The following is a 25,262-nucleotide window of genomic DNA, read 5'->3' on the forward strand; positions in this document are numbered from 1 at the left end:
ATGTCGGTGCAGATGTCCGGCTGAGGGCCCGGTTCGCCAATCTTGCCGATGAAGACGTGGATTCCATCGAAGGGGACCCGGTACCCGTACTCAATTGAGTCGGCCTCGTGGCCCCTATCGGTGTCAAAACCGGCGGATCTCGGGTAGGGGGTCCCGAACTGTGCGTCTAAGGTTGATGGTAACAGGAGACAGGGGACACGATGTTTACCCAGCTTCGGGCCCTCTCTATGGAGGTAATACCCTACTTCCTGCTTGATTGATCTTGATGAATATGAGTATTACAAGAGTTGATCTACCACGAGATCGTAGAAGCTAAACCCTAGAAGCTAGCCTATGGTTATGATAATGTGTGTCCGCCTATCCGGACTCTCTCCGGTTTATATAGACACCGGAGAGATCTAGGGTTATATGGAGTCGGTTACGTAAAAAGGAATCTACATGATCGATCGCCAAGCTTGCCTTCCACGCCAAGGAGAGTCCCATCCGGACATGTAGAGGGTCTTCGGTCTTCACATCTTCATGGCCCATCAGTCCGGCCCATGGCTAACAGGCCGGACGCCCGAGGACCCCTTAGTCCAGGACTCCCTCAGTAGCCCCTGAACCTGGCTTCAATGACGAGGAGTCCGACGCGCAGATTTGTCTTCGGCAATGCAAGGCGGGTTCCCTTCTTCCAAACTCCAGAATAGTCTTCGGATGTAGTAAGTATGTCCGGACCTATATATGCAACTGCAGAGAATACAATATTCCACGATCCCAATCCGCTGACAACTTTTCGTAATGTGACATCACGCCTGCCCGGCTCATTGTTTCGAACCGTTTTCGCCTGCCGCTTCGTGTTTTGGGACACGGATTTCGTCGGCACGTCTTGTCGAAGCAGAGATTGTGTCCCCTTATCGCGGGATTCTCATTAATACAGGCATGGGTAACCCAACCGTGCCATTTACACAGGCCTTCGGAATAGGCGAGTTTTGAGGCGAATGGGGAGGTGTTAGGTATTCACTGCCTTTATAAGGGGATAAGGATTCCCTTCTTCCCCCACACCTTCTCTCTTTCTCCGCCCTTCCAATCTCGAGCTCCAGCGCTCAAGTTCTTATCTCCTTTCCACTTGGGCTAGCACTGCAACCATGTCCGGATCCGGAGGGCAGGGTAAGTGGATGGTCTCCTCCGTTAAGGAGGAGGACATTACTGAGCTTCGGGCGGCCGGGTACTTGGCGAAGGAAATCGCCCACCGTCTTCCAGCCCAGGGGCAAGTTGTCCCCACGCCGAAGCCCAATGAGAGGGTGGTATTCCTCCCTCATTTCCTCCGCGGACTGGGGTTTCCACTCCGCCCCTTCGTTCGTGGGCTGATGTATTACTACGGGATAGATTTCCACGATCTGTCCCCGAATTCCTTCCTCAACATTTTGCCGTTTATCGTCATGTGCGAGGCTTTCCTTCGCATCCAGCCCCACTTTGGGTTGTGGCTCAAAGTCTTCAACATGAAGCCGAAGGTGGTGGATGGCCAGCACGCGGAGTGCGGAGGAGCCATGGTGAGCAAACTGTCCCACGTCTCCTGGCCAAAGGGCACTTTTGTGGAGACAGTAAAGGAGTGGCAGAAACAGTGGTTCTATATTACAGAACCCCGCGGCACCGACTGGGCCGCAGCTGCCGAATTCAACCCAGGTGCCCCGATGCGGCTCACTTCCTGGGTCGAGAAAAGCCCAGACTAGTGTTCGCCAGACGAGCTGATAGCGCTACAGACGTGCATTCAAAGCATGGTGGACAAGGACGTCAAACTCGTCGACGTGATTCAGGTGATGCTAGTTCGCCGGATTCTCCCGTGCCAAAGCCGAAGCCGTCCTCTATGAAAGTTTAATCTGAAGAAGCACCATACCCTGAAGAGGATCTTTGAGACCACTCACGAGGGCGCCTGGAAGTTGCTCTTCAAGGGCAACGAGAAACCGCCGACCGCAGATTCAGACCGCGGGCACGACATCAACCACCCTGCCAGCGAGGTATGTTATTTTTAAAGCATCCCCTACGTGAGGATGATGTCTGATCTTTTATCATCATTCCTTCTTCAGGACTGGATGGAGAGGGCGAAGCGGATCCAGTGTCCGGCTCCACTGCCCGAAGAGCCAGTCATCCCGCGGTTGGCGAAGATGCTGGTGCCGGCGCCCTATAAGGCGTCGGAGAAGAAGGCCAAGAAGAAGGCCAAGGGGGCCAAAGGTGGCCCCCGTCGTAAGGGTACTTCGGACGTAATGTCTGAAGACGAAGAAACCCATTCCTCCATCCCTGAGGACGACGACGAGGAAGAGGAGGAGGAGGAAAAGAACCCTCCCCCTGAGGAGGGAAAGAAAAGAGGGCGGCCTCCACCAATCTGGAGGCGGGAGCGCCCAAGAAGGGAAAGGGTGTCGTCGCGGCTAACGCCGCGTGGGACATCGACAGCAGTCCGGAGCGACACCCCCGCAATAAGCCCCGAGCCGCGTCGTAAGTTCCAGGAATCACACGTTCCCGTGTGTCCGGCCTCTCATCTTCATTGTGTATAACGTGATTCAATTGCATCGTTACAGTCCGGCCCGCGCCAGTATCCAGCGTTCCTCATCTGGAGGTTCGCTAGATCCAAAGCAGATGGCCCCCGAGTCGCCACCGACCGCTCACTCCACCGAGGCCGCGGGTAATGAGGAAGTGAGGTCCCGAAGGACCTCCCAGGCCGGGGAGGGGCTCAGGAGGCGCCAGAAGGCGAAACCTACATCCCTGGGCACCGGGGGATTCCGGCCCCCTGGAGACTGAAAGTAGGGGCCGTACTCAGTTCAGCACTCAGCCGAACACGGTTCCGGAGACTGAAGTGGTTCCGGAATCCGGAGCGCACCCTCCTTCAAAAGAGAGAGGTGCCACAGCTCCACTGGTGACCCCCGTCCATCCAGGGGCACCAACTGATCTGATGGAGGTGCTACGAGGCGCCGCCATCGTGGAGGAGCATCGTGTCCTTATGGGCATGGTGATTGAAAAGGTTCGGTCCGCCGAAAGCGGATTAACCGAAGCCTGTCGCAGCCTGCTAACAGGTTTCGAGGTAAGCGACATAAAGAGAGAAAAATCCCTATATAGTCAATAGCCCCTGAGACACTGTCCGGTATTCGGAAGGAAATGCCGGGCAGAGGATCGATCATGTATTACAGGGAACTAACAATGTTTGCATTAAATTGCGATGCAGACGTCGTTGTTGGCCTCGACCTCGCATACTGCTGAAGTCTCTAAACTGAAGTAGAGGCTAGAGCGAGCCGAGAACGAGCTCGGCGAGGCGAAGACTCGGCTCCAGGAGAAGCAAGGTATGTAACGACTTGCTTTGTATTCGGAAAGAATAAGCATTGTGTATTGACCAAAGTGTCATAATATGTGTAGGAGCGACGACCGAGGTTGAGGCCCTAAAAAAGGCCCTGGCCGAAGCCGAGGGGAAGGCTGTCCAGTAGCAAGCCGCCCGTAAGAAGCTCAAGGCCCAGGTCGGCGAGGTCCAGAAGGAGCTCCAGGACGCGGTGAACAAATGCGAGGCCTTGGAGCATGATGTGTCGGTCCGAGAGACCGAACTCGCCAAGGCTCGTCAGAGCGCGGAGGCCGCGCGGATTGAGGCCTGGGATGCCCTCAAGGAGATCCAGGAGGCCAGGAAGATCGCGGCGGGTAAGGCATTTAACATGCAAAGCGAGTGTTCGGGGAGGAAGTACCTTTTACTAACCCGAATTCGGAGTTGCCCAGGGGCTTTTGCGGATCTACCACGCAGCGTGTCCGATGCGGCAAAGTTCCTTCGGGCCCAAGAAGGGAGCTCAACGGAGAAGCTGTTCTGGACGCAGTACGCCGTGCCAGAACATCCGGTGCCCTTTACCGATCAGCTGAAACAGCTGGTCGAGCTGCACAGGGTGGCCGAACTGGCCATGAAGAATTTGATAATCCGGTTGTGGCCGGCCGAGGCGATACCCAGCAGTTACTTTGGCCTCGTGAAGCGGATGGTAGAGGCCTGTCCTCGGCTAGACATCGTTAAGCAATCAGTCTGCGTCGAAGGTGCCCGCATGGCCTTCGCCCGCTGCAAGATGTGGTGGGCAAAGATGAACGCCGTCGAGGTGGCCGCGGGGCCGCCGGAAGGCAAAGAGCACCGCACACCTGAGCGATATTTTGCTGACGTCCTCGAAGGGTCTCGGCTTGCGGTAACGCAGTGCAGGCGGGACATTATTTTCGAATGAATACACTCGTGTGTTGTCCCTGCCTTGTATAATAAAACCAAAGCTGGTTTGTAATGGAATGATTATTATATTTTAATTGTTTCCTCCTGTGCGGCCGTGTTATATTTAATCTGAGGGTTGGCCAGTCGTCGGCTTCTGCCCTCATGTAGGTAGTACGGAGGTGTTCGGGATGGGATCTAAACAATCTTTATCCAATTATATGGTCCTTGAAGGAGCTGTTTAGCGCAACGAACCAGGAAATCTGACTATGCCGCTTAAACGCCCTCACTTAGCCATAGGAGTTTTATAATAAAACATAGGCGCAGCCCCTGGTATACGAACCAGAGTGATGTCTGCGTCTGATCGGGAAGTACCGATCCTTCGCACAACGCGGAAAAAATCTCTAACGATTTGTGACCTCCGAACAGCTGACCGGCTCTTGCCGCATCATGACAGCCAGTTTTCGGCTTTCTCTACTGAGGTGCTCATCCGGTTTAGGCCAGGGCACAATCGCAGTAGTTCTCCCTTTACTACCCTAGCCGATGTAGCGGAACGTAGGGTAGCAAGCACAGGAGCCAGGCAACCCAACTATTGACCAAAGACATGATTCGGAGCCAATGCATATAATGCTAAATTTGGGGTGCCGAACTTATCGATAAGAAGTGTTCGGACTTTGCTGCCGTATTATGGGGCGATCATGAGCCTCTGGCGAATATGAAGCGTACCAAAGTGTACGGATGCAGTCGATAAGGAAATCGAAATAAATGCAGTAAGAAGCGAAAACCACAGGAACTGGGTCGCAATTTATTTTCATTATAAATGGATGGATACGTCAAGGCATATCTTGTACAGATAATGCGAGAAGCATCCGGGCTATTTGACAGGCCGGAATCTAGGGGGTGCAGCGTGCGGGTCCTGAGAAATAAGTAAAAATACCATCAAGAAGAATGTATAGAGGTTACCCTACACACCTATGCTGCTTGCCGCCCTTGTGTGTCGATCCTATGAAAGGACTGGTGATCAGGCCCACGGGAAAAGGAACCTGACACAAATAAAAAGAAGAAAAAGGATGAAAGTATGTGTGAGTCCCAGGTCGGTCGAGCCGTACTGTGGACCACAAGCTATGCCTCCGTCAATGCCCATGGTATTTTGAGTGCGTAGTTATGTACGCGTGGTACTAGCGCCACTATGTGATCGGGGCCGGGATAGAGGCCGGACTGCTAGTCGAGCTCATGACAAGCCGGGATGTCCTCCTGCTGCGTAGTTCGGACTTTTTTTACTGTGTCCAGGGGCTCGGGAGCCGGATTCCGGTTCTGGTTGAGAAGGCCGCTCTGTACCTCTGCTGCTAGGGCGGCGGTGTGTTCTTCTGTGCGAAGAGAACGTTCTATATTTCCATTGACAGTTATAACGCCGCGTGGTCCGGGCATCTTGAGCTTAAGATAAGCATAATGTGGCACCGCGTTGAATCGGGCAAACGCAGTTCGTCCGAGCAGGGCATGATAGCCGCTGCGAAAGGGGACGATATCGAAGATGAGTTCTTCACTACGGAAGTTGTCCGGAGATCCGAAGACCACCTCCAGCGTGATTGAGGCCGTACAACGGGCCTCTACGCCGGGGATGACTCCTTTAAAGGTAGTCTTTGTGGGCTTGATCCGTGAGGGGTTAATGCCCATTTTCTGCACTGTATCCTGATAGAGCGGGTTGAGGCTGCTACCGCTGTCCATAAGGACACGTGTCAGGTGGAATCCATCGATGATCGGATCGAGGACCAGCGCGGCTGAACCGCCATGACGAATACTAGTCGGATGATCTCGACGATCGAAGGTGATCGAGCATGACGACCACGGATTGAATTTTCGGGCGACTGGCTCTACCGCATAGACGTCCCTGAGTGCGCGCTTGCGCTCCCTTTTGGGGATGTGTGTAGCATATATCATGTTCACCGTTTTGACCTGGGGGGAACTTCTTTAGTCCCCATGTGTTCGGTTGCCGGGGCTCTTCGCCGTCGTCCTCGCTTTGTGATCCCTTTTCCTTGTTTTCGGCGTTTAGCTTACCTGCCTGTTTAAAAACCCAACAATCCCTGTTGGTATGATTGGCTGGTTTATCTGGGGTGCCATGTATCTGCCACGGACGATCAAGTATGCGGTCTAAGCTGGACGGTCTCTAATTGTTCCTTTTATACGGTTTCTTCCGTTGGCCGGACTTGGAGCCACTGAATCCGGCATTGACTGCAGTGTCGTTGGTGTTGTCGCTGTTGTTTTGGCGTTTATGCCTGTTACGTCGGAGCCTGCCGTTGCTGCTTTTGACCTCGGAGGGGTCTGTTTCGCTGGCTGTATTTTTGCTGCGAGCCAGCCAGCTATCCTCACCCGCGCAAAAGCGGGTCATGAGTGCCGTGAGGGATGCCATAGATTTTGGTTTTTCCTGGCTGAGGTGGCGGGCGAGCCATTCGTCACGGATGCTATTTTTAAAGGCCGCTAGGGCTTCGGCATCTGGACAGTCGACGATTTGGTTCTTTTTAGTTAGGAACCGAGTTCAGAACTGCCTGGCTGGTTCTCCAGGTTGTTGAACTATATGGTTTAAGTCATCGGCGTCTGGTGGCCGGATATAAGTTCCTTGGAAGTTGTCCAAGAAGGCTTCTTCCAGGTCCTCCCAGCTGCCGATAGAATTTTCGGGCAGGCTGTTAAGCCAGTGCCGAGCTGGCCCTTTGAGCTTTAGTGGGAGGTATTTGATGGCGTGGAGATCATCTCCGCGAGCCATGTGTATATGGAGAATAAAATCCTCGATCCATACTGCGGGATCGGTTGTGCCGTCGTATGATTCAATATTGATGGGCTTAAACCCCTCGGGGAAATCATGATTCAATACTTCATTTGTGAAGCAGAAGGGGTGTGCGGCGCCTCTATATCGGGCCGCATCGCGACGTGGCTCTGATGGAGTCCGTCTGCGGCATTCGGCTCAGGCGTGGTTACGTTTGTCACGTCCGAATAGGTAGCCGTTGTCGTGTCTCGAGGCACGTCCTCGCGATCCGTAGATCGATCTTGTATGTCCTGCTCTACTGTCCAGGGTCTGCCGGAGGTCGTACATGTGATCTCGAGTTGTTCTGTCTCTATTTTTACGGGGCGGTGGAGCGGGCTGCTGCTCGGCTTGAGTTGCCGCTTTATCCCGACCACGGGGTGGTCGGTCCCCCGCGCTGTTTTGAACTCGAGGTGGTCGTTCCGCATTGCGCAAGGGAGGTATGGGTTCCTCCGGCGCCTCGTCGTCGAACTGAGGTAGCAATTTGTGTTTTGGGTAGCTCTTGGCTGGGCGCTTAAGGCCATATTCTTCAGCTGTCAGGACATCAGTCCATCTGTCGACAAGCAGGTCTTGTTCAGCTTGAAGCTGCTGCCGTTTCTTCTTCAGGCTCCTTGCAGTGGCTATGAGTTGAAGCTTAAAGCACTCCTGCTCCAGAGGGTCCTCCGGCACGATGAAGTCTTTGTTGTCGAGGCTCGTCTCTTCTTCGGAGGGCGGATGGTAACTATCATCCTCCGAGTTTTCTTCTGTGGCCTGTTCGTCAGGGTTGACTTGCCCTGGCTCCCGATTGTCTCGCTCGACAGTTTGCTCATCGGGTTCCTCTGTTTGTTCGGTGCCATCCGGAGTGTTGTCCTCTTCTGCGCCGGTATTGCTATCCCTGCTGCGGCGGGATTTAGAGCGGCGCCGCTGACGCCGGCGCTTTGGCTGTGTTATAGGGGGGTCCTCCTTTGCTGGACTTTCCCTGTCATCGCCGCTGTTATTTTTTGGCGTGTCTACCATGTAGACATCGTATGAGGAAGTGGTCGTCCAACGTCTAGTAAATGGCGGGTCCTGGCCCTGCTCCTGATCGGCATCGTCGTCCATACCGTCGATGTCCTCGGAGCCGTAGTCAAGCACGTCGGTTAAGTCATCAACGGTGGCTATGAAGTGAGTGGTGGGTGGGAAACAAAATTCTCCCTCCTCAGCCCCTTGCCCGAACTGGTCATAGTTCGGCTGTGAGTTCCCTGCCAAGGACAGGTTCTTAAAAGAGTTTAGCACATCGCCCAAAGGTGAGTACTGAAAGATGTCTGCGGCGCTGAACTTGAAGATCGATAACCGATCGAGTTCGGTATCCGCGGACTCGCAGGGTTCGGAACTTATAGCCGGAGACGAGTCCGGGGTTCCGTTGATACAGATGTCATATGAAGTAGAATCTGTGCGCGGCTCCAATGCCGCGGAATTGACAGCCTCCGTGATGGGGTTAAGCTTCCCATCTTCGGATGACTCGATCTATTCTGGATCTAAGGCCAGAGTTGTTACAGGAGCTATCTCCTGAATGTGGCCCGATGACAGGTTTAAGCCATGCTTATCGGGGCGAAGGGGACCGGTTGCCGCGGTCTCCAATCCGTCAAAGATTGAGTCTTCACGGATGTCTGCGACATAGTTCAAGCTTCCGGATCTGACCTGACGGCCAGGGGCGTAGCTATCGATCTGCTCTAGACGGCCAAGCGAGTTGGCCCGCAGTACGAAGCCGCCGAATACGAAGATCTGTCCGGGGAGGAAGGTTTCTCCCTGGACAATGTCATTATAGACGATCGAAGGGGCCATCAGACCCTTTGCCGAAGGCACAGTGGAATTCTCAATGAAAGCACCAATGTCGGTGTCAAAACCGGCGGATCTCGGGTAGGGGTTCCTGAACTGTGCGTCTAAGGTCGATGGTAACAGGAGACAGGGGACATGATGTTTACCCAGCTTCGGGCCCTCTCTATGGAGGTAATACCCTACTTTCTGCTTGATTGATCTTGATGAATATGAGTATTACAAGAGTTTATCTACCACGAGATCGTAGAGGCTAAACCCTAGAAGCTAGCCTATGGTTATGATAATGTGTGTCCGCCTATCCGGACTCTCTCCGGTTTATATAGACACCGGAGAGATCTAGGGTTACATGGAGTCGGTTACATAGAAAGGAATCTACATGATCGATCGCCAAGCTTGCCTTCCACGCCAAGGAGAGTCCCATCCGGACACGTAGAGGGTCTTCGGTCTTCACATCTTCATGGCCCATCAGTCCGGCCCATGGCTAACAGGCCGGACGCCCGAGGACCCCTTAGTCCAGGACTCCCTCAGCCCCAGCCTGCTTCGTCGATGTAGAGCTTGCCGCGATGACTCTTGCTCATCCGGCCCACAGCATATCCCTTGATCCCTTCGAAGTTGCCCTTTAAGAATTCGAAACCATCGTGCGATAGCCCCGCAGTGGGCGCCAACTGTCGTGGAATTGTCATTGCAGATGTCCTAGTGTAAGGACTTAGTCGTGGAGCCATCGCGATGAGGTTAGCTTAAAGGGGTTAATCAGGACAAAGGACACGAGGAGTTTATACTGGTTCGGCCCCTTACGGTGAAGGTAAAAGCCTAGTCCAGTTGTAGGTGGTATTGCTAGGGTTTCGATGAGCAGGGAGCGAATACGCTTGACCCGGCTCTCGATCTGTTGTTTCTTGTCCTAAGCCACCGCTAGGTCGTCCCCTTATATACACGGGTTGACGCCCTGCGGGCTACAGAGTCCCGGCCGGTTTATACAACGTATGCGGCTCGGTGACCTTTCTTACATACCTTACAATACAAGTTTACATACATGGCGGTTTATAATCATGGACCTTAAGCTGCCTTCGGGTCTGGGCCCTCTACCAAGCCTATCTATGAACCGCCATATGCTCTTGGGCTTCATTGAGATGGATCGTTATAGGGATGACCCGGCCCCTCCTGGGCGGGTCATACCTAATAGTTATATCCCCAACACCTACCCAGGACCAAGTTTTTCTCCTGCTTAGGGAACGTTTTAATCCAACTAGAGAAATAAGTACCTAAGTTTATTGGAGTAGAAAGAAGAACAAAGGCACACTTTAGCATATGAGCCTTAGAGTAGTAAAAAAGAAAAAGAAAAAGTATTAGGAAAATAAAAATAAAAAGGACTAATAAAAGAAAAGGAAAATATTAGGAAAAGGAAAAAACCTTAGTTTGTTTTTAGTTTTTTGCTTTAGACTTTACATGTTCACCTGTTGAACAACCTGCAAAATAGTAAAATAAAAAATATTGGGAAAATTACAATAATAGAAATGCACAACCTGTGAAATAGTAAAATAAAAAAATTTGGGAAAATAAAAAATTTTAAGAAACTAATAAAATAGAAGTAATAAATATTAGGAAAATAACAAAAAGACTAACATCGCATCGTACTTCACATGTAAACACAATGTAAAAGCAAAACAAATATGGTCAAACTATGCTTCTGTTGGCTCACCAGCACATAAAATGTATATCGCATATGGAATGCTTCACATGTAAACACAATCTGTTTCCTAAAACATACTACGTGTTTGTTCCTCACAGCTACATTAAGATATCAATGTCTTGACAATGTGTTTCCTATAACATAGCATTGGAGTGCCTTGACAAGATCTAAAGATTCAAGCTTATACATCCATAACGGGCAAACCACTAGCTAATATATTCTTGAAAAAATACTCAACAAACTCACGAACTACAATAACAAGACACCAAGAATTCAGTATTTATTAGGACAGTCGCGAAAAACATGAGTGGGGTCATCACACTGTGTGCATTTTCCATAGCCCGTCCACCCCGAATACTGGACTGGACGAAAAGGGCAGCCTCTGGGGCGATGTTCCTCGTTGCACACCAAGCACATAGGGATCTGAAACTTGCCTTTGGACGGGCAGTCGGATACCCCGTGTCCAAAGCCACCACATGTCGTTCACCTTGGTCCTCTGCGGAAAACAGGAAAAGTACTACATGTGCACCTGTTGCACAACCTGCAAAATATTACTGTCTCCGTTCCTAAATATAACTCTTTATAGAGATTTCAATATGGATAATATACGGATGTATATAGACGTAGTTTAGCGTGTAGATTCACTTATTTTGCTTTGTATGTAATCCAGATTGGAATGTCTAAAAAGACTTATATTTAGGAACCGAGGGAGTAGTATATGAACCTTGGAGTAGTGAAAAGGACAAAATATTAGGAAAATTAAAATAGAAAAGACTAATAGAAGAATAGGAAAATTATTAGGAAAACAAAAAAACTTAGTCTGTTTTTGGTTTTTATCTTAGACTTTTCATGTTCACCTTTTGCACAATCTGTGAAATAGTAAAAGAAATAAGGAACATCATATTGGGAAAAAATAACTGCAAACTATTAGAATATGAGCCTTAAAGCAGTATAAATGAAAAATATTAGTAAAATAGAAACGAAAATACTGATAAAGAAAAAGGGAAATATTAGAAAAGGAAAGAAACTTAGTTTATTTTTAGTTTTTGTTATATATTTTGTACTATACATGTGCGCCTGTGACACAACCTACAAAATATTTCTGTCTCCGTTCCTAAATATAAGTCTTTCTAGAGATTTCAATATGTACTATATAGGGATGTATATATACGTAGCTTAGAGTGTAGATTCACTCATTTTGCTCAGTATGTACTCTATATTGGAATCTTTAAAAAGACTTATATTTAGTAATGGAGGGAGTAGTATATGAGCCTTAGAGTAGTGAGAAGGACAAAATATTAGGAAAATAAAAATAGAAAAGGCTAATAAAAGAATAGGAAAAATATTAGGAAAAGAAAAAATCTTAGTTTACTTTTGTTTTTATCTTAGACTTTTCATGTTCACCTGTTGCACAATCTGCGAAATAGTAAAAGAAAAATAAAAAATATTAGGAAAATAACTGCAAAATATTAGAATATGAACCTTAGAGCAGTAAAAATGAAAAATAGTAGGAAAATAAAAATAAAAATACTGATAAAAGAAAAGGGAAAATATTAGAAAAGAAAAAAACTTGGAAAAATAATAATAACTAGTAAAAGAAAAGTCAAAAATAAAAAAATAACATCACACCGCACGTCTAAGAGCAACTCCAATGGGGCGACCCATTTCGTCCGTGGCCGTCCGTTTCGGTCGGCGGGACAGAGAAGTGGGCGCAACGCGCCGACCCAAACGGACGCGCGTCCGTTTTTCGTCCGCGGGCGACCCATTCCCGGCCCAATTTTGAGCCGGATTTACGACGGCGCGGACACGAGACGGACGCGCGCGCGCGCCTACTCCTCTTCCCGGGCCCGCTGGTCGGTGGGAGCCACCACCATTTCCTCCATTTTCCCACAAAAACATTCCCGCCCGCGCGCGCTCCCGCCCCCAACCAGCCATGGACGACGCCATCGACCTCGACGCCGCCGCCGGCCTCGCCTCCCACGCCTCGTCCGGCGCCGCCGCCCCCTCCGGGAAAGGCAAGCCTCGTGCCCCGCGCAAGACCGCCGCTGCGACCAAGCCGAAGAAGGCGCTGACGCCCGAACAGCGGGAAAGGGAGTCGGCCAAGAGGAAGGGCCGGAGACACGCCGCGGACGCGAGGGATGAGGCCGCCGTCGTCGCCGCCGCGCAGCAGGAGGTCACCAACGCCCGCGTCGCGGCGGCAACGAGGGAGGCGCTCTACATGCTAGGGTTAAACCCTAGCCAGCACGGCCTCGTCCTAGCCGCCGTCGCCGCGGCCAGCACCAGCTCGGCGGCGTTTCCTCGGATGGTGCTGCCCGACTCGCCCCGCGCGTCGGCTTGCAACACGATCCCCGGCTTCCACGTCTACCCGCAGGCCTCCCGCCTCTCCGGGGAGTGCTCGCCCGACGTGAGCGTGGTCGCGCCTTTCAAGCCCGCACCCGCGCCCATCGACCTCAACGCCACCCCGGTGGTCGGTGGCTCGTCATCCGGCGGCACGAGGAAACGCGCGCGGCAGACGCCGGCCGGCGGGCTCCCGGACGCCCACAACCTGTTCGAGGAAATATTTTCTGAAGCCGGCATTGTATGCGCGGCAGACGCATGAATTGTGGTGATATTTTCTGAAGCCGGCATTGGCATGGTGCCGGCATGAGACATGCCCGCTGGCATGATCGGTCGCGGGCCTTTTTAAAAAAAAATTGAATGCGGACATAAAATGGGTCGACAGGTTGGGTGCACTGCCGACCCAAATGCAAAACTGGGCGGACGCCGGGCGGACGGCCGACCCAAACGGATAAAAACGGACAAATGTGCCGTCCGTTTGGGTCAGCCCGTTGGAGTTGCTCTAAACCCCCACACCTCCTCCAAGGGAGAGACCGCCTCGGCATATATGATGAATCAACTTTACGTCCTCGGCGATGAAAAGCTCAGCACTTGCCTCTTCAAGCCGCGTAGAATATTTCTAGCCGAGCGATGTGGTACTAAAGTTCCGGACGCTGCGTTTGTTTGTTCCCAGACTCTGGACTATCGTGTTCGTCCGCTGGCCCACAACCTTAGCCAACGCGCAACACGGAGCGGTTCGTTGCCTTGAGTGCAGAACAACCGCAAGTTCTAAAAGAGAAAAAGGGCAGAACAGCGGCGAAGGCAGAGGGCGACTGTAGAGAAATCGCCGCCGGCGGACCAGTGAAGCTTGCCGCGGATGGGGCCGGCGGCCGGTGCCGGTGTGTTTGTATTCCGCAGGTTCCGCCCTGTTTTATATTTGGGTCGGCAGTGCGCCCAATGCGCTGGCCCATTTCATGTCTGCACGCAATTTTTAGAAAAGGCCGCGGCCATAGATCATGCCAGCGGCCATGTCTCATGACGGCACCATGCCAGCGCTGGCATACAATGTCGGCTTCAGAATAACAGCACACAGTTCATGCTGGCGCACTCGCCAGCGGCCGGCACACATGCCAGCACACAAAAAAGGGTGGGACTTGAGTTCGACCACGCCATCGAGGCCCCGTGGTCATGCCGGACGAGGCGAGGGAGGCGCTGAGGTTGATGGGCGCGGGCGCGGGCATGGAAGGCGCCACCACGCTCACCTCGGGCGAGCACTCCCCGGAGAGGCGGGAGCCTTGCGGGTAGACACGCGGGGCGAGTCGGGTAGCACCATCCGGGGGAACGCGGATGAGTCGGTGCTGGCCGCGGACACGGTGGCGTTGACGAGGCCGTGCTGGCTAGGGTATAACTCTAGCATATAAAGTGCCTCCCTCGTTGCCGCCGTGACCCGGGCGTTGGTGACCTCCTGCTGCGCGGTGGCGGCGACGGCGGCCGCCGCGATGGCTAAACCCTCGTGTCCGCCGCGTGCCTCCGGCCCTTTCTCTTGGCTGACTCCCTTGCCCGCTGTTCGGGCGTCAGCGTCTTCTTCGGCTTGGGCGTGGCGGCGGTCTTGCAGGGGGGCCGAGGCTTGCCTTTGCTGGAGGGGGTGGTCGTCATGCCGGACGAGGCGAGGGATGCGAGGCCGACGGCGGCGTCGAGGTCGTCGTCCATGGCGGGGGGCGGGAGCGCGCGCGGGTTTGAGAGTTTTTGGGGGAAATGGAGGGAAATGATGGAGGCTGCCACCGATCAGCGGACCAGGGGGAGAAAGCGCGCGCGCATTCGTCTCGTATCCGCGCCGACGCAAATTCGGCTTAAAAATGGGCCAGGAATGGGCCGGCAGGCCGACGCAAATTCGGCTTAAAAATGGGCTAAGAATGGGTCGGCAGGCGGACGAAAAGCGGACAGGCGTCCGTTTGGGTCGGCGCATTGGGTCAACTTTTGTATCCGCGCCGATCCAAACGAACGTCTACGGACAAAATAGGTCGCCCCATTGGAGTTGCTCTAAGTCGTGACGGGACGGGAGTGTTCTGCAGGTTGCGAATTGGGTCAGCGCCGCAGGATAGGACCCCGTGCACTATAAGGAACTACACAGACAAGGTCGAGCGGTGCATTGCAGCTAAGGAAGGCAGGAACTGAAGGTAAAATTCTGCGATGAATTAGCACTGATGCTCGGATGAAATGAGTATGGTAGAATTGATATATATACGGAGGGACTAAAAATCAGTCGACTGATTTCTGTCCAAGTCTCAGTCGACGCCTCCATTGAATATTTTTTATGCTAGCTGCTTGTCAGGTTTAAATCGGCCTGTTAGGATGATGCGTCCAGCCTGTTTCTTTTTGTTTATTTGTTGGGCTGTGGTTAGAAATAGACCGTGCAAAGTGCAAAGAGGAAGCGTGTTGTCTTGTTTTTTTCTCATTTTTTCTACTAGACTAGCATGTGTGTCCTCCACGCTCAGTGTCTTTCCCTATATCTTTTAGCATGTCATGATCAATGCACACTCTTAATTTTTCTCCATGTTTTTTTATTTTCCTCCATGATGTATGTCAAGGTTTGCTCATATAAGATTTGGTTATATGATAAACTGTTTAATCTATGCGCCAAGATTGGTGCAAATTTGTGTTGCATTTCCTTTTTCTGGTCGCAATATTGTTTATATTTTTTTCAAAATGGCTTGAGCCAATTCATTTTGGATTTCAAGGATAGTTTTCCTTTTGAATTTTATTTTTGTTGCTTCTTTTGAAATTATTACTTATTTCCATTCTTCTAATTTTTTCTTGTTCTCTTTTCTCTCATAATTCTTTCTTTGAAGTATGTTTGTGTTTTTTTTCATTTTTATTTTTTTTTTATATTTCACTAATTCTTAATTGCTCACATTTATTTTTTGTCATTTTTAAAATCGTACTATCAGCTACATGTACATCCATCCACATGTGACTGCATTGATTATTTGTTGATTTTTTTCCCTTGTTCCTTGTCGCGTTGATTATTTCTCTCAACTGTATTTTCATTTTATTTTTAATTTTTAATTTTATTAAAAAATTAAACATTTTTGTAATTTTTTTTAAAATATTTTTTATTAAAAATAGTTTTTATTTTGAAATTGTGGTTGCTCAATTGCACCCTACTGCAATTGCATGTCTCCAATGTGACTGCAACTCAGTGGTGTTTTGTGAGGGGTGAGGGCATAGTTTCATGTCTATCACTAAACATGCAATGACAAGCCGCATCGATTACAATTGTACGTCTTCAATCCAACTGTAACTATATGGTGTTTCATCAGGGGAGGGGGTAGTTGGTACGCAATTGCATGTCTACCACCAGGCATGCAACTATGTAATGTCTCGTCAGGGATGGGGTAGTTGCATGTCTGTCAATATCCCTATTTTTTGTTAATTTATGCGCTCAAGAGATGGCGTATGAAATATGCTTGAACCGTTGCAACCATAAGAGTAAGTGTAACGGTTTTGGCATCTATGTATGGGAGTTTAAAAACGCTGTGCTAACTCAGCCAATCTATTTTTTAATTTCCATTTTTTATCTTTTTATTTTATTTTAAGTTATTTGTCATGATATATTTTTTACTTTTTTGTGTGTCTTCAACAAAATAGGTTGTAAAATGTAACGAAAGTGGTCGTTCCAACAACGGTAACATCAGAGAATCTCACATTTTGAGGCCAGTTCATGATCGTACAGTGCAAAGTGAGGGTCCTCAACAAAGTGCAACACATGGAAGATGGTGGAGAAGCTTTGTTGCAGACAACAATCTGTGGAAGGTTCACCTGGTGTTCTTCGGTGGTGGGCGATGAGAGATGGTGAAGTTGTCTGTCTGATACTAGGCATGCAACTACAAGTGTCGCCCTCGACTGCAACTAACTTTGTTTTATCGGAGAACGGCTAGAGAGACACGCAGTTGCATGTCTAACACTAGGCATGCAACTGCAAGTGTCGTCTTCGAGTGCAATTGCATGTCTACTCAAATGACTGCAACTAACATTTGTTTTAGATTAGCGATGGGAGAGGGGGCAGTTGCATATCTGAGACTAGGCATGCAACTGCAAGTGTCACGTTTGACTGCAATTGCATGTCCCCCAACATGGTTGCAACTGGACCTTTGTTTTGTCGAAGGGGGCGGGCCAGTTGCATGTCCGACACTAGGAATGCCACAGCAGGTGTCGCACCCGACCGCGACTGCATGTCTTGTAACCCGACCACAACTGGACTTTTTTGTTTTGTCGGAGGGGGCGCCGCTAGAGGTGGCGGGCCAGTTGCAAGCCCGACAACAGCCACGCAACTACAAGTGCCGCACCCGACCGCAACTGCAATGTCCCCAACATGGTTGCAACTGGGCCTTTATTTTGTCGGGGGGGCGGGGCGGGAGAGGGGGCGGGCCAGTTGCATGTCCGACACTAGGCATGCAACTCCAAGTGTCGCACCGACCGCAACTGCATGTCTTCTAGCCCTACCGCCACTGAAAATTTTTGTTCGGTCGAAGGGGGTGCCGGTAGAGGGGGCGGGCCAGTTGCAAGCCCGACAACATCCCCGCAACTGCAAGCGCCACACCCGACCGCAACTGCATGTCCCCCAACATGGTTGCAACTGGACCTTTGTTTTGTCGAAGGCGGCGGCGGGAGAGAGGGCGGGCCAGTTGCATGTCCGACACTAGGAATGCAACTACAAGTGTCGCACCCGACCGCAACTGCATGTCTTGTAACCCGACCACAATTGGACTTTTTTATTCCGTCGGAGGGGGCGCCGCTGGAGGGGGCGGGCCAGTTGCAAGCCCGACAACATCCCCGCAACTACAAGCGCCGCAACCGACCGCAACTGCATGTCCCCCAACATGGTTGCAACTGGACCTTTGTTTTGTCGGAGGGGGCGGCGGGAGAGGGGGCAGGCAACTGCAAGCGTCACACCCGAGCGCAACTACATGTCTTGCAACCCGACCGCAACTGGACTTTTTTGTTCTGTCGAGGAGGCGGGCCAGTTGCAAGCCCGACAACAGCCCCGCAACTACAAAGGCCGCACCGAACCGCAACTGCATGTCCCCCAACATTGGTTGCAACTGGACCTTTGTTTTGTCGGGGGGGGGGGGGGGGGGCAGCGGGAGAGGGGGCAGGCCAATTGCATGTCCGACACTAGGAATGCAACTTCAAGTGTGGATCCAGGTTGCAACTGCATTCTTTCAACACGACTGCAACTTAGTGGCGTTCTGCCAATTTTTTATGAAAAAACTATTGCACGCCATATCTCAACTGTAACTACATGGTGTAACATGACCCACAACAAGGGATACAAGTACTAGCAACTAGCCGCTCCCTACATCTTCAATATCTTTTCAAATACACATTGAATATTTTAAAAATACATTTTTTATACTTTAAAATATATGGTGAATATTTTTAAATATTTTTATAATTACACAACTATTTTATCAATACACGATGGACATTTTTGAAATGTACAAACACTTTTTCTGAAGTATAACGACGAATGCAAAAATGTGCTTCCTTTTTTTGATGAACATATAACTAAAAATGAATTATAATAAAAAACATTGAACAAACAACAAGAAAAATTAAATCAGAAAACCCAGGACATAGAACGGAAAGCTAGACAACACGCAAAAAAAGAACAAAATGATACACATGTGCACATTAGTCGGACGCATATAGTTGCTTATCTGTCGACCACAGGCAACTAAATTGTCTTCTTCTTTTCATTTTATTTGTTTTCCTATTTATTTTCTTTGTTACATTAAATATTTCTTTATCATTTAAAAATAAAAATAATATTTTTTAAAATGATAAATAAAGGAAAAAATAACAAGATGAAAAGAAAAGAAGGAACGGAGCATTAGCAACGCTAGCGTAAAAAAATACAAACTACATCGTGTTGTATAGCAATACACCTAATGGGACAATGTTCTAGCGATCCAGTAAAAAGCACAAATAAAAAAAAGGAAAAAACAATACAGCCCAACAACAGCGCACGTGGTGAGGCAACATAGGCCAACGCAGGCCAACAGGGAACGCGAACTCCAGCCAAGCGAACGGAAATTAACGTGCGACTAGGTTGGAGATGAGGTCAGTCGACTTAGACTTCGCGAAGTCTAAATCGACTGAGACCTAGACAAACCCATATATATATATATATATATATATATATATATATATATATATATGTGTGTGTGTGATGGAAAATGCAGGGAGAAGATGTTACACGTCAGAATTTGAGTTGTTGCGAGGATTTTGTGCCCATACACAAGTCATATGTATACTACATATGGACACCGGATCATTTCTGTTCTGGGTCAGCCCCTGGCAGCACCCAGTGTGCGGCATGGGAGAGGAGTCGTTGCCTCCAGAACTGCATCCTTTTTGGTCTAAGAGCTGGGTTTGGGAGCGTGAACTCATATGAGGCCGATTTTTGTGTTCCGACCCTTTTTTTAAAGTTTAATCAGATCTAACTCTAGTCTGAAATTTTTTCACGATCTGATCCTTTTTGTTACCGTCATAATGTATGGCGGTAGGGTAGCACAGCCTACCGTTAAGGACCTTAACGGTAAGACTTAAGTACGCCGTTACGGACGTTTAACGTAAAAAAAATACCCTACTGCCAAGGTCTTTGACAGTAGGATACGAGCATGCATGGATTCTTCGACATTTGTTCACATGCATCAGTCGTGCATGCAGCAGCTCTGTCCATGCAGCAGGTCGTTGCTCTCTCCTCTCTGCATGCATGACCAATCACCTCATGGGAGGAGTCAGAGATGGAAAGGAGCTTAGCTTTTTTGTTTTGTTTTTTGTGGCAGCTACCCGCAACATGCATGCATGCATCAATTAATCCATCCATCTATAGTCTAGCCTAGTACCTACAATCTAGTACTGCATGCAACACAGGCATTTGCCATCACTGTAGTACTGCATGCAACACAGGAACTTGCCATCAGCGACGAAGGAGAGCTACCGCCAAAGTCTTTGACAGTAGGGAATGTCAGATGGGAAGCGTTCCTACTCCCTCGTAAGGGAGCCGCGTGTGTATATATTGATCGAGGCAGGAAAATGCCCCTGTCGTGGCTTACAAGATTGTACCGATCACTTTGGGATTCGGTAGTTACATAGGAGTTTGAAAGAGCTACGGGAGAGGAAGAGATAGAGTTAGTTTGAGATTACAAGAGATATATCTCTAAGTCAATTTCAACTATCCTATATTAAGATTCCTCTTGAATTCCTCGAAAGGCTTGACTGGCAAAGCTTTAGTGAATCCATCTGCAACTTGATCTCTGAAAGGGATGAATCGTATGTCCAACTTCTTTTCTGCAACCCTTTCTCTTACAAAGTGAAAGTCAATTTCTATATGCTTGGTTCTGCCATGGAACACTGGATTTGCAGAAAGATATGTGGCTCCTAAGTTGTCACACCATAAACATGACACACGATGCTGCTTAATTCCCAACTCATTTAACAATGATTCAACCCAAATGATCTCGGCAGTAGCATTAGCTAGTGACTTGTATTCAGCTTCAGTACTTGACCTGGATACTGTGGCCTATTTTCTAGCACTCCAAGAAATGAGATTAGAACCAAAGAACACTGCAAATCCTCCAGTTGACTTCCTGTCATCACTGCATCCTGCCCAGTCAGCATCAGAGAAGGCACTAACAAGAGTGGAGTTAGATCGTTTAACTTGAAGGCCTAAGCTCACAGTATATCTTATGTACCGTACAATTCTCTTAACAGCTGTCCAGTGTACAGTAGTAGGTGCATGAAGATACTGACAAACCTTGTTAACAGCAAAGGAAATATCAGGCCTTGTTAGTGTCAAGTACTGTAGAGCTCCTACTGCACTCCTGTATTTTGTGATCTCTTCTTCTTTGAGTGGTTGACCTTCAAAAGCTGAAATTTTTTCTGAAGAGGGTAATGGTGTGGGTGAAGGCTTGCAATCTTTCATCCCCATGCGAACTAGAAGTTCATTGGCATATTTTTCTTGGTTCAATACTATGCCATCCTGAATCTTCTTTACCTCGATGCCTAAGAAGAAGTGTAAATCACCAAGATCCTTCAAAGCAAACTCTGAACTTAAATCATGCAGAAGAGCATTAGTAGCACTTTGTGACGAGCTTGCAACTATGATATCATCAACATATACTAGTACAAATATAGTTATGTTTGCCTTGTTGTAGATGAATAGTGAAGTGTCAGCCTTAGATGCAACAAAACCAAGACGCCTTAACTGAGAGCTTAGTCTTGAATACCATGCCCTTGGCGCTTGTTTCAAACCATAAAGTGCCTTGTCAAGCTTGCACACATGATGAGGTACTTTCTTGTCTTCATACCCAGGTGGTTGCCTTATATAAACCTCCTCTTCCAAAACACCATGCAAGAACGCGTTCTGAACATCTAGTTGTCTCAAGCTCCATCCTCTGGAAACTGCAATGGCTAATACAAGTCTAATAGTTGCAGCTTTAACAACGGGACTGAAAGTATCTTCATAATCTAGACCATAACGTTGTTTAAAACCTTTTGCAACTAGACGTGCTTTATACATGTCGATTGAACCATCTGCCTTTTTCTTGATTCTGTAAACCCATTAACAATCAATGACATTTTTACCTCTTTTCTCAGGCACAAGGTGCCAAGTTTTGTTTCTCATGAGTGCCGAATACTCTTCATCCATTGCATTTTTCCACTTTGGATCCCCAAGTGCATCCTCTAGTCTTGTCGGTTCCCCTGTAACACACAACATGCCATATCGTATAGTGCCATCAGTTCTGTTTTTCGGTTTGCTTATACCTTTTTGTAGTCGAGTTGTGACACGTGAAGTAGGTTGTGGTTGAGCCATGCGACGTGTGGGCTTCTGCACAGGAGATGGTGAAGACAAATCTGCTACAGAAGATCCCGGCAGCATCCTGGAGGCACTTTCCATAGCAGATCCTGGATCAGCCTCAGCGGCGCGCTGTGTGGCCGAAGATGTGGCAGCGTCCGACTCGGTAGCCACAGAAGATCCCGCGTCGAACTATTGGTGCATGCGGAGCGGAGATCCCGAGCCGGGCGACGCGGTTTCTCCAGCTGTCGCTTTCGCTGGCCCGCGCGTGGGGCGCGAGGCGGACCCGGCACATGGCGACGTGGCGATGCCTGAATGGCGCGGACGGAATCTCTCCAGTGCGCGATCCTGAGCTGATCCGCGCACCCGATCCGAGGAGAGCTGACGCACAGGAGTTCCAGGTGACTCCGGATCCTCCTCGTGCTCAGCGCCAGCTTCGTCTTCTTCTATCTCATGAAATATAGGCTCATTTTCATCAAAATTTGGATCATTTTCTGCACCGATTTCTGCTGCGTCTTCTGCAAAGCCCTGCACAGGATAAGATGCAACACCAGTACTGGTAGGATCATTAGTTGGATTAGTGCAATTGTCGCCCCCTTGATCTAAGTTTTGGAGATTGGGTGGAAGGAGAAGAATTTCTTTTCTAAGGAGTGCTCCGGCATTCGGATGAAGAGACTCAAAAGGGTATACGGATTCATCAAAAACAACATCTCGAGAGATATATACCCTACCGGTAGAAACATCTAGGCATTTGACTCCTTTATGAATGGGACTATACCCAAGGAAAACACACTTCCTTGAACGAAACGCAAGTTTGCGTGTATTATATGGACGGAGGTTGGGCCAGCAAGCACAACCGAATACACGTAGTGATTTATAATCAGGAGTAATGCCAAAGAGACGTGTGAGTGGGATCTCATATTTGATGACCTTGCTAGGAAGTAAGTTTATGAGATATGTGGCGGTCAAGAAGGCTTCATCCCAGAACTTTAATGGCATCGATGCATTTGCTAGTAGAGCTAGCCCTACTTCAACAACATGACGGTGTTTCCTTTCAGCGGAACCATTCTGTTGGTGTGCATGGGGGCATGAAACATGGTGTGAGATGCCAAGTTCCTGAAAAAATAGGTTGAGCTTTTTGTACTCACCTCCCCAGTCAGTCTGCATAGCAATGATCTTTGTGTTTAGTTTTCGTTCAACAAGATTTTGAAAGTTCTTGAAAACTTGAAACACTTCAGATCGTTTCTTAAGGAGATATATCCAAGTAAATTTGCTATAGTCATCAATGAAGCTTACATAATATGAGTGTCTACCAACAGAAGTAAGAGCTGGCCCCCAAACATCTGAAAATACAAGTTGTAAGGGTGCAGAGGAAATGCTGGTAGAAATAGGATATGGTAGCTGATGACTTTTAGCTTGCTGACAAGGATCACAAACAGACTCAATGCTAGACTCAAGACAATGGGGAAGTTTATTTTTACTAAGAACAAGCTTAACAATAACTGATGAAGGATGGCCTAATCTACTGTGCCACTTTGCTGAAGAAGGCTTGATAGTAACAAAGGCTTGTTTATTCGATGACGTTGACGAAGATATGATTGGATAGAGACCTCCCACCCACTTGCCCCTAAGAAGTACCCTCCTCGTGTCCAAGTCCTTAACCAAGAAAAAGAAAGGGTAGAACTCAATGAGAACACGATTATCAAGGGTAAATCTATGAACAGAAAGTAAGCTTTTTGATGTTTCAGGCACATGTAGAATTCTGTTTAGATGAAAAAAATTGTTGGGGGTTTTAACAATTGAACTACCAACATGAGTAATGTCCATACCAGAACCACTTGCGGTGTGCACTTGGTCACCTCCACGATACTTGTCTCGAATCGTCAGCTTGTCGAGCTCCCCCGTGATGTGGTTTGTAGCCCCGGTATCCGCATACCAATTTGTGTCGACACCATAGGAGTCGATGACCATGTTGGCCCCCTTCTCCTCCTGTTCATCTTCATCATACCTGTGCCAGCAATCACGAGCACCTCCTGGATGGTGCTTGTAACATATCTGGCATTCCGGGTAGTCTCGGGTTTGTTGCTGACGCTGCTGTTCTGGACGACCACGGCCGCCGCCGCCGCTGTTGCCGCCAGATGGAGTTGGGGAAGAGAGCCTTCCTCGGCCGCGTCCCATGTTGTTGCTGCGTCCGCGTCCTCTGCCAGAGCCGCGCCCGCGCCCTCTGTACACCATATTTGCAGAGGTTTTGAAGCCGGCGTCAGGGCCATCGCCAAGCATCTCCATGCGCTGGTCGAAGGCTGCGATCTGGGCGAACAGTTCATCAACAGAGATCGACGACTTTACTGCTCCGATGGCAGCCACGACAGGATCGTAGTCTCTGTCGAGGCCGGCGAGGACGTAGTCCACCATCTCAGGATCCGAAACTGGCCTTCCTGCTGCGGCCAGTTCATCTCCCAGGTTCTTCATCCGGGCGATGTAGGTTGAGCTGGACATGGATCCCTTCTTCGTATTGGTGATGGCAATCCGCAAATTTGTGATGCGGGATTGAGACTGCGAGGCAAATATTGTGGTGATAGCAGTCCAGAGATCAAAGGTAGTTTCTTTACTCACAACTTGGGCGAGGATCTCCATTGACAGAGAGTTCAGGAGATGGCTAAGAACTTGCTGATCTCTTGATATCCACTGCGCATACAGAGGATTTGGAGCCATGGCAACAGTTTTGTCCGCCTGCTGCTGTTGTACCGTCTTCGGTGGCGCGGCGTCTGTTCCATCTAGGAGGCCGGTGACCTGCGCTCCTCGCAGGCCCGGCATGACCTGTGCCTTCCACAGGATGTAGTTGGTCTTGGTGAGCTTCTCGGTTGGTGGAGCTCCAAGGTTGAGGGCGGCGGTGATTGAGGTGGACGACATGGCGATGGTGATTGAGGAAGAAGCTTCTGGCTAGATCTATGGGAAGAGGTTGGCTCTGATACCATGTTAGATGGGAAGCGTTCCTACTCCCTCGTAAGGGAGCCGCGTGTGTATATATTAATCGAGGCAGGAAAACGCCCCTACCGTGGCTTACAAGATTGTACCGATCACTTTGGGATTCGGTAGTTACATAGGAGTTTGAAAGAGCTACGGGAGAGGAAGAGATAGAGTTAGTTTGAGATTACAAGAGATATATCTCTAAGTCTAACAGGGAATAACTGCCTACCGCCAAAGACCATGGCGGTAGGGTCATTTTTATACTAAACAGGCGTGATGGTGTTGTTAAGTCCTACCGCCAAAGACTCAGATGGCTTAACTTTTACGAAGCGGGGTTAGATCTGACTTAACTTTACGAAAAGGATCGAAACACAAAAATTGGCCTCATATGATGGCACCGACGACGGTGTTTTGCGGAACGCAGGTTCCCCTTGCGGGAAGAGTTCGCCGACAGCCTAAAGCAGCCACCAGTGCCGCTTGCGATTGTGGCCCGACAGGATGTCGCTCGTGAGAAGCGATCAGATTCCCATGAGGCCGGTGGAGTCGGATCCCCTATTGTCGCCAGGAGCAGAGGAAGCAACGCGAGCCTAGTCGGTGGAATCAACAGGGAAAGTAAATCTTGAAGCCCTGGATCTGGATGGATGAAGAG

At 49.3% G+C, this 25,262-nt stretch overlaps 1 protein-coding gene across 1 annotated transcript; it reads right to left on the bottom strand.

The window, feature by feature from the left end:
* Positions 1-20,371: 20,371 nt before the first annotated feature.
* On the bottom strand, positions 20,372-24,556 carry LOC141027594 (uncharacterized). Its single transcript, XM_073504677.1, has 4 exons — positions 23,459-24,556; positions 22,033-22,174; positions 21,489-21,552; positions 20,372-21,401 (listed from the first exon to the last, which is right to left on the bottom strand). The coding sequence occupies exons 1-4, from the start codon at positions 24,554-24,556 to the stop codon at positions 20,372-20,374; spliced, it is 2,334 nt and encodes a 777-aa protein (XP_073360778.1).
* Positions 24,557-25,262: the final 706 nt, after the last annotated feature.

This window comes from Aegilops tauschii, chromosome 7 (assembly GCF_002575655.3).
Source record: "Aegilops tauschii subsp. strangulata cultivar AL8/78 chromosome 7, Aet v6.0, whole genome shotgun sequence".
Classification (NCBI taxonomy): Eukaryota; Viridiplantae; Streptophyta; class Magnoliopsida; order Poales; family Poaceae; genus Aegilops; species Aegilops tauschii.

Bases quoted from the DNA above. Each gene is read 5' to 3' on its own strand.
- LOC141027594 (XM_073504677.1), bottom strand. From the start codon at position 24,556: ATGTCGTCCACCTCAATCACCGCCGCCCTCAACCTTGGAGCTCCACCA. The intron at 22,175-23,458 runs GTTGGTAGTTCA...TATCCTGTGCAG, and splicing joins CTGGTATGGACATTACTCAT to GGCTTTGCAGAAGACGCAGC. The intron at 21,553-22,032 runs GTCAGCTCTCCT...TGTGTGTTACAG, and splicing joins GTCACCTGGAACTCCTGTGC to GGGAACCGACAAGACTAGAG.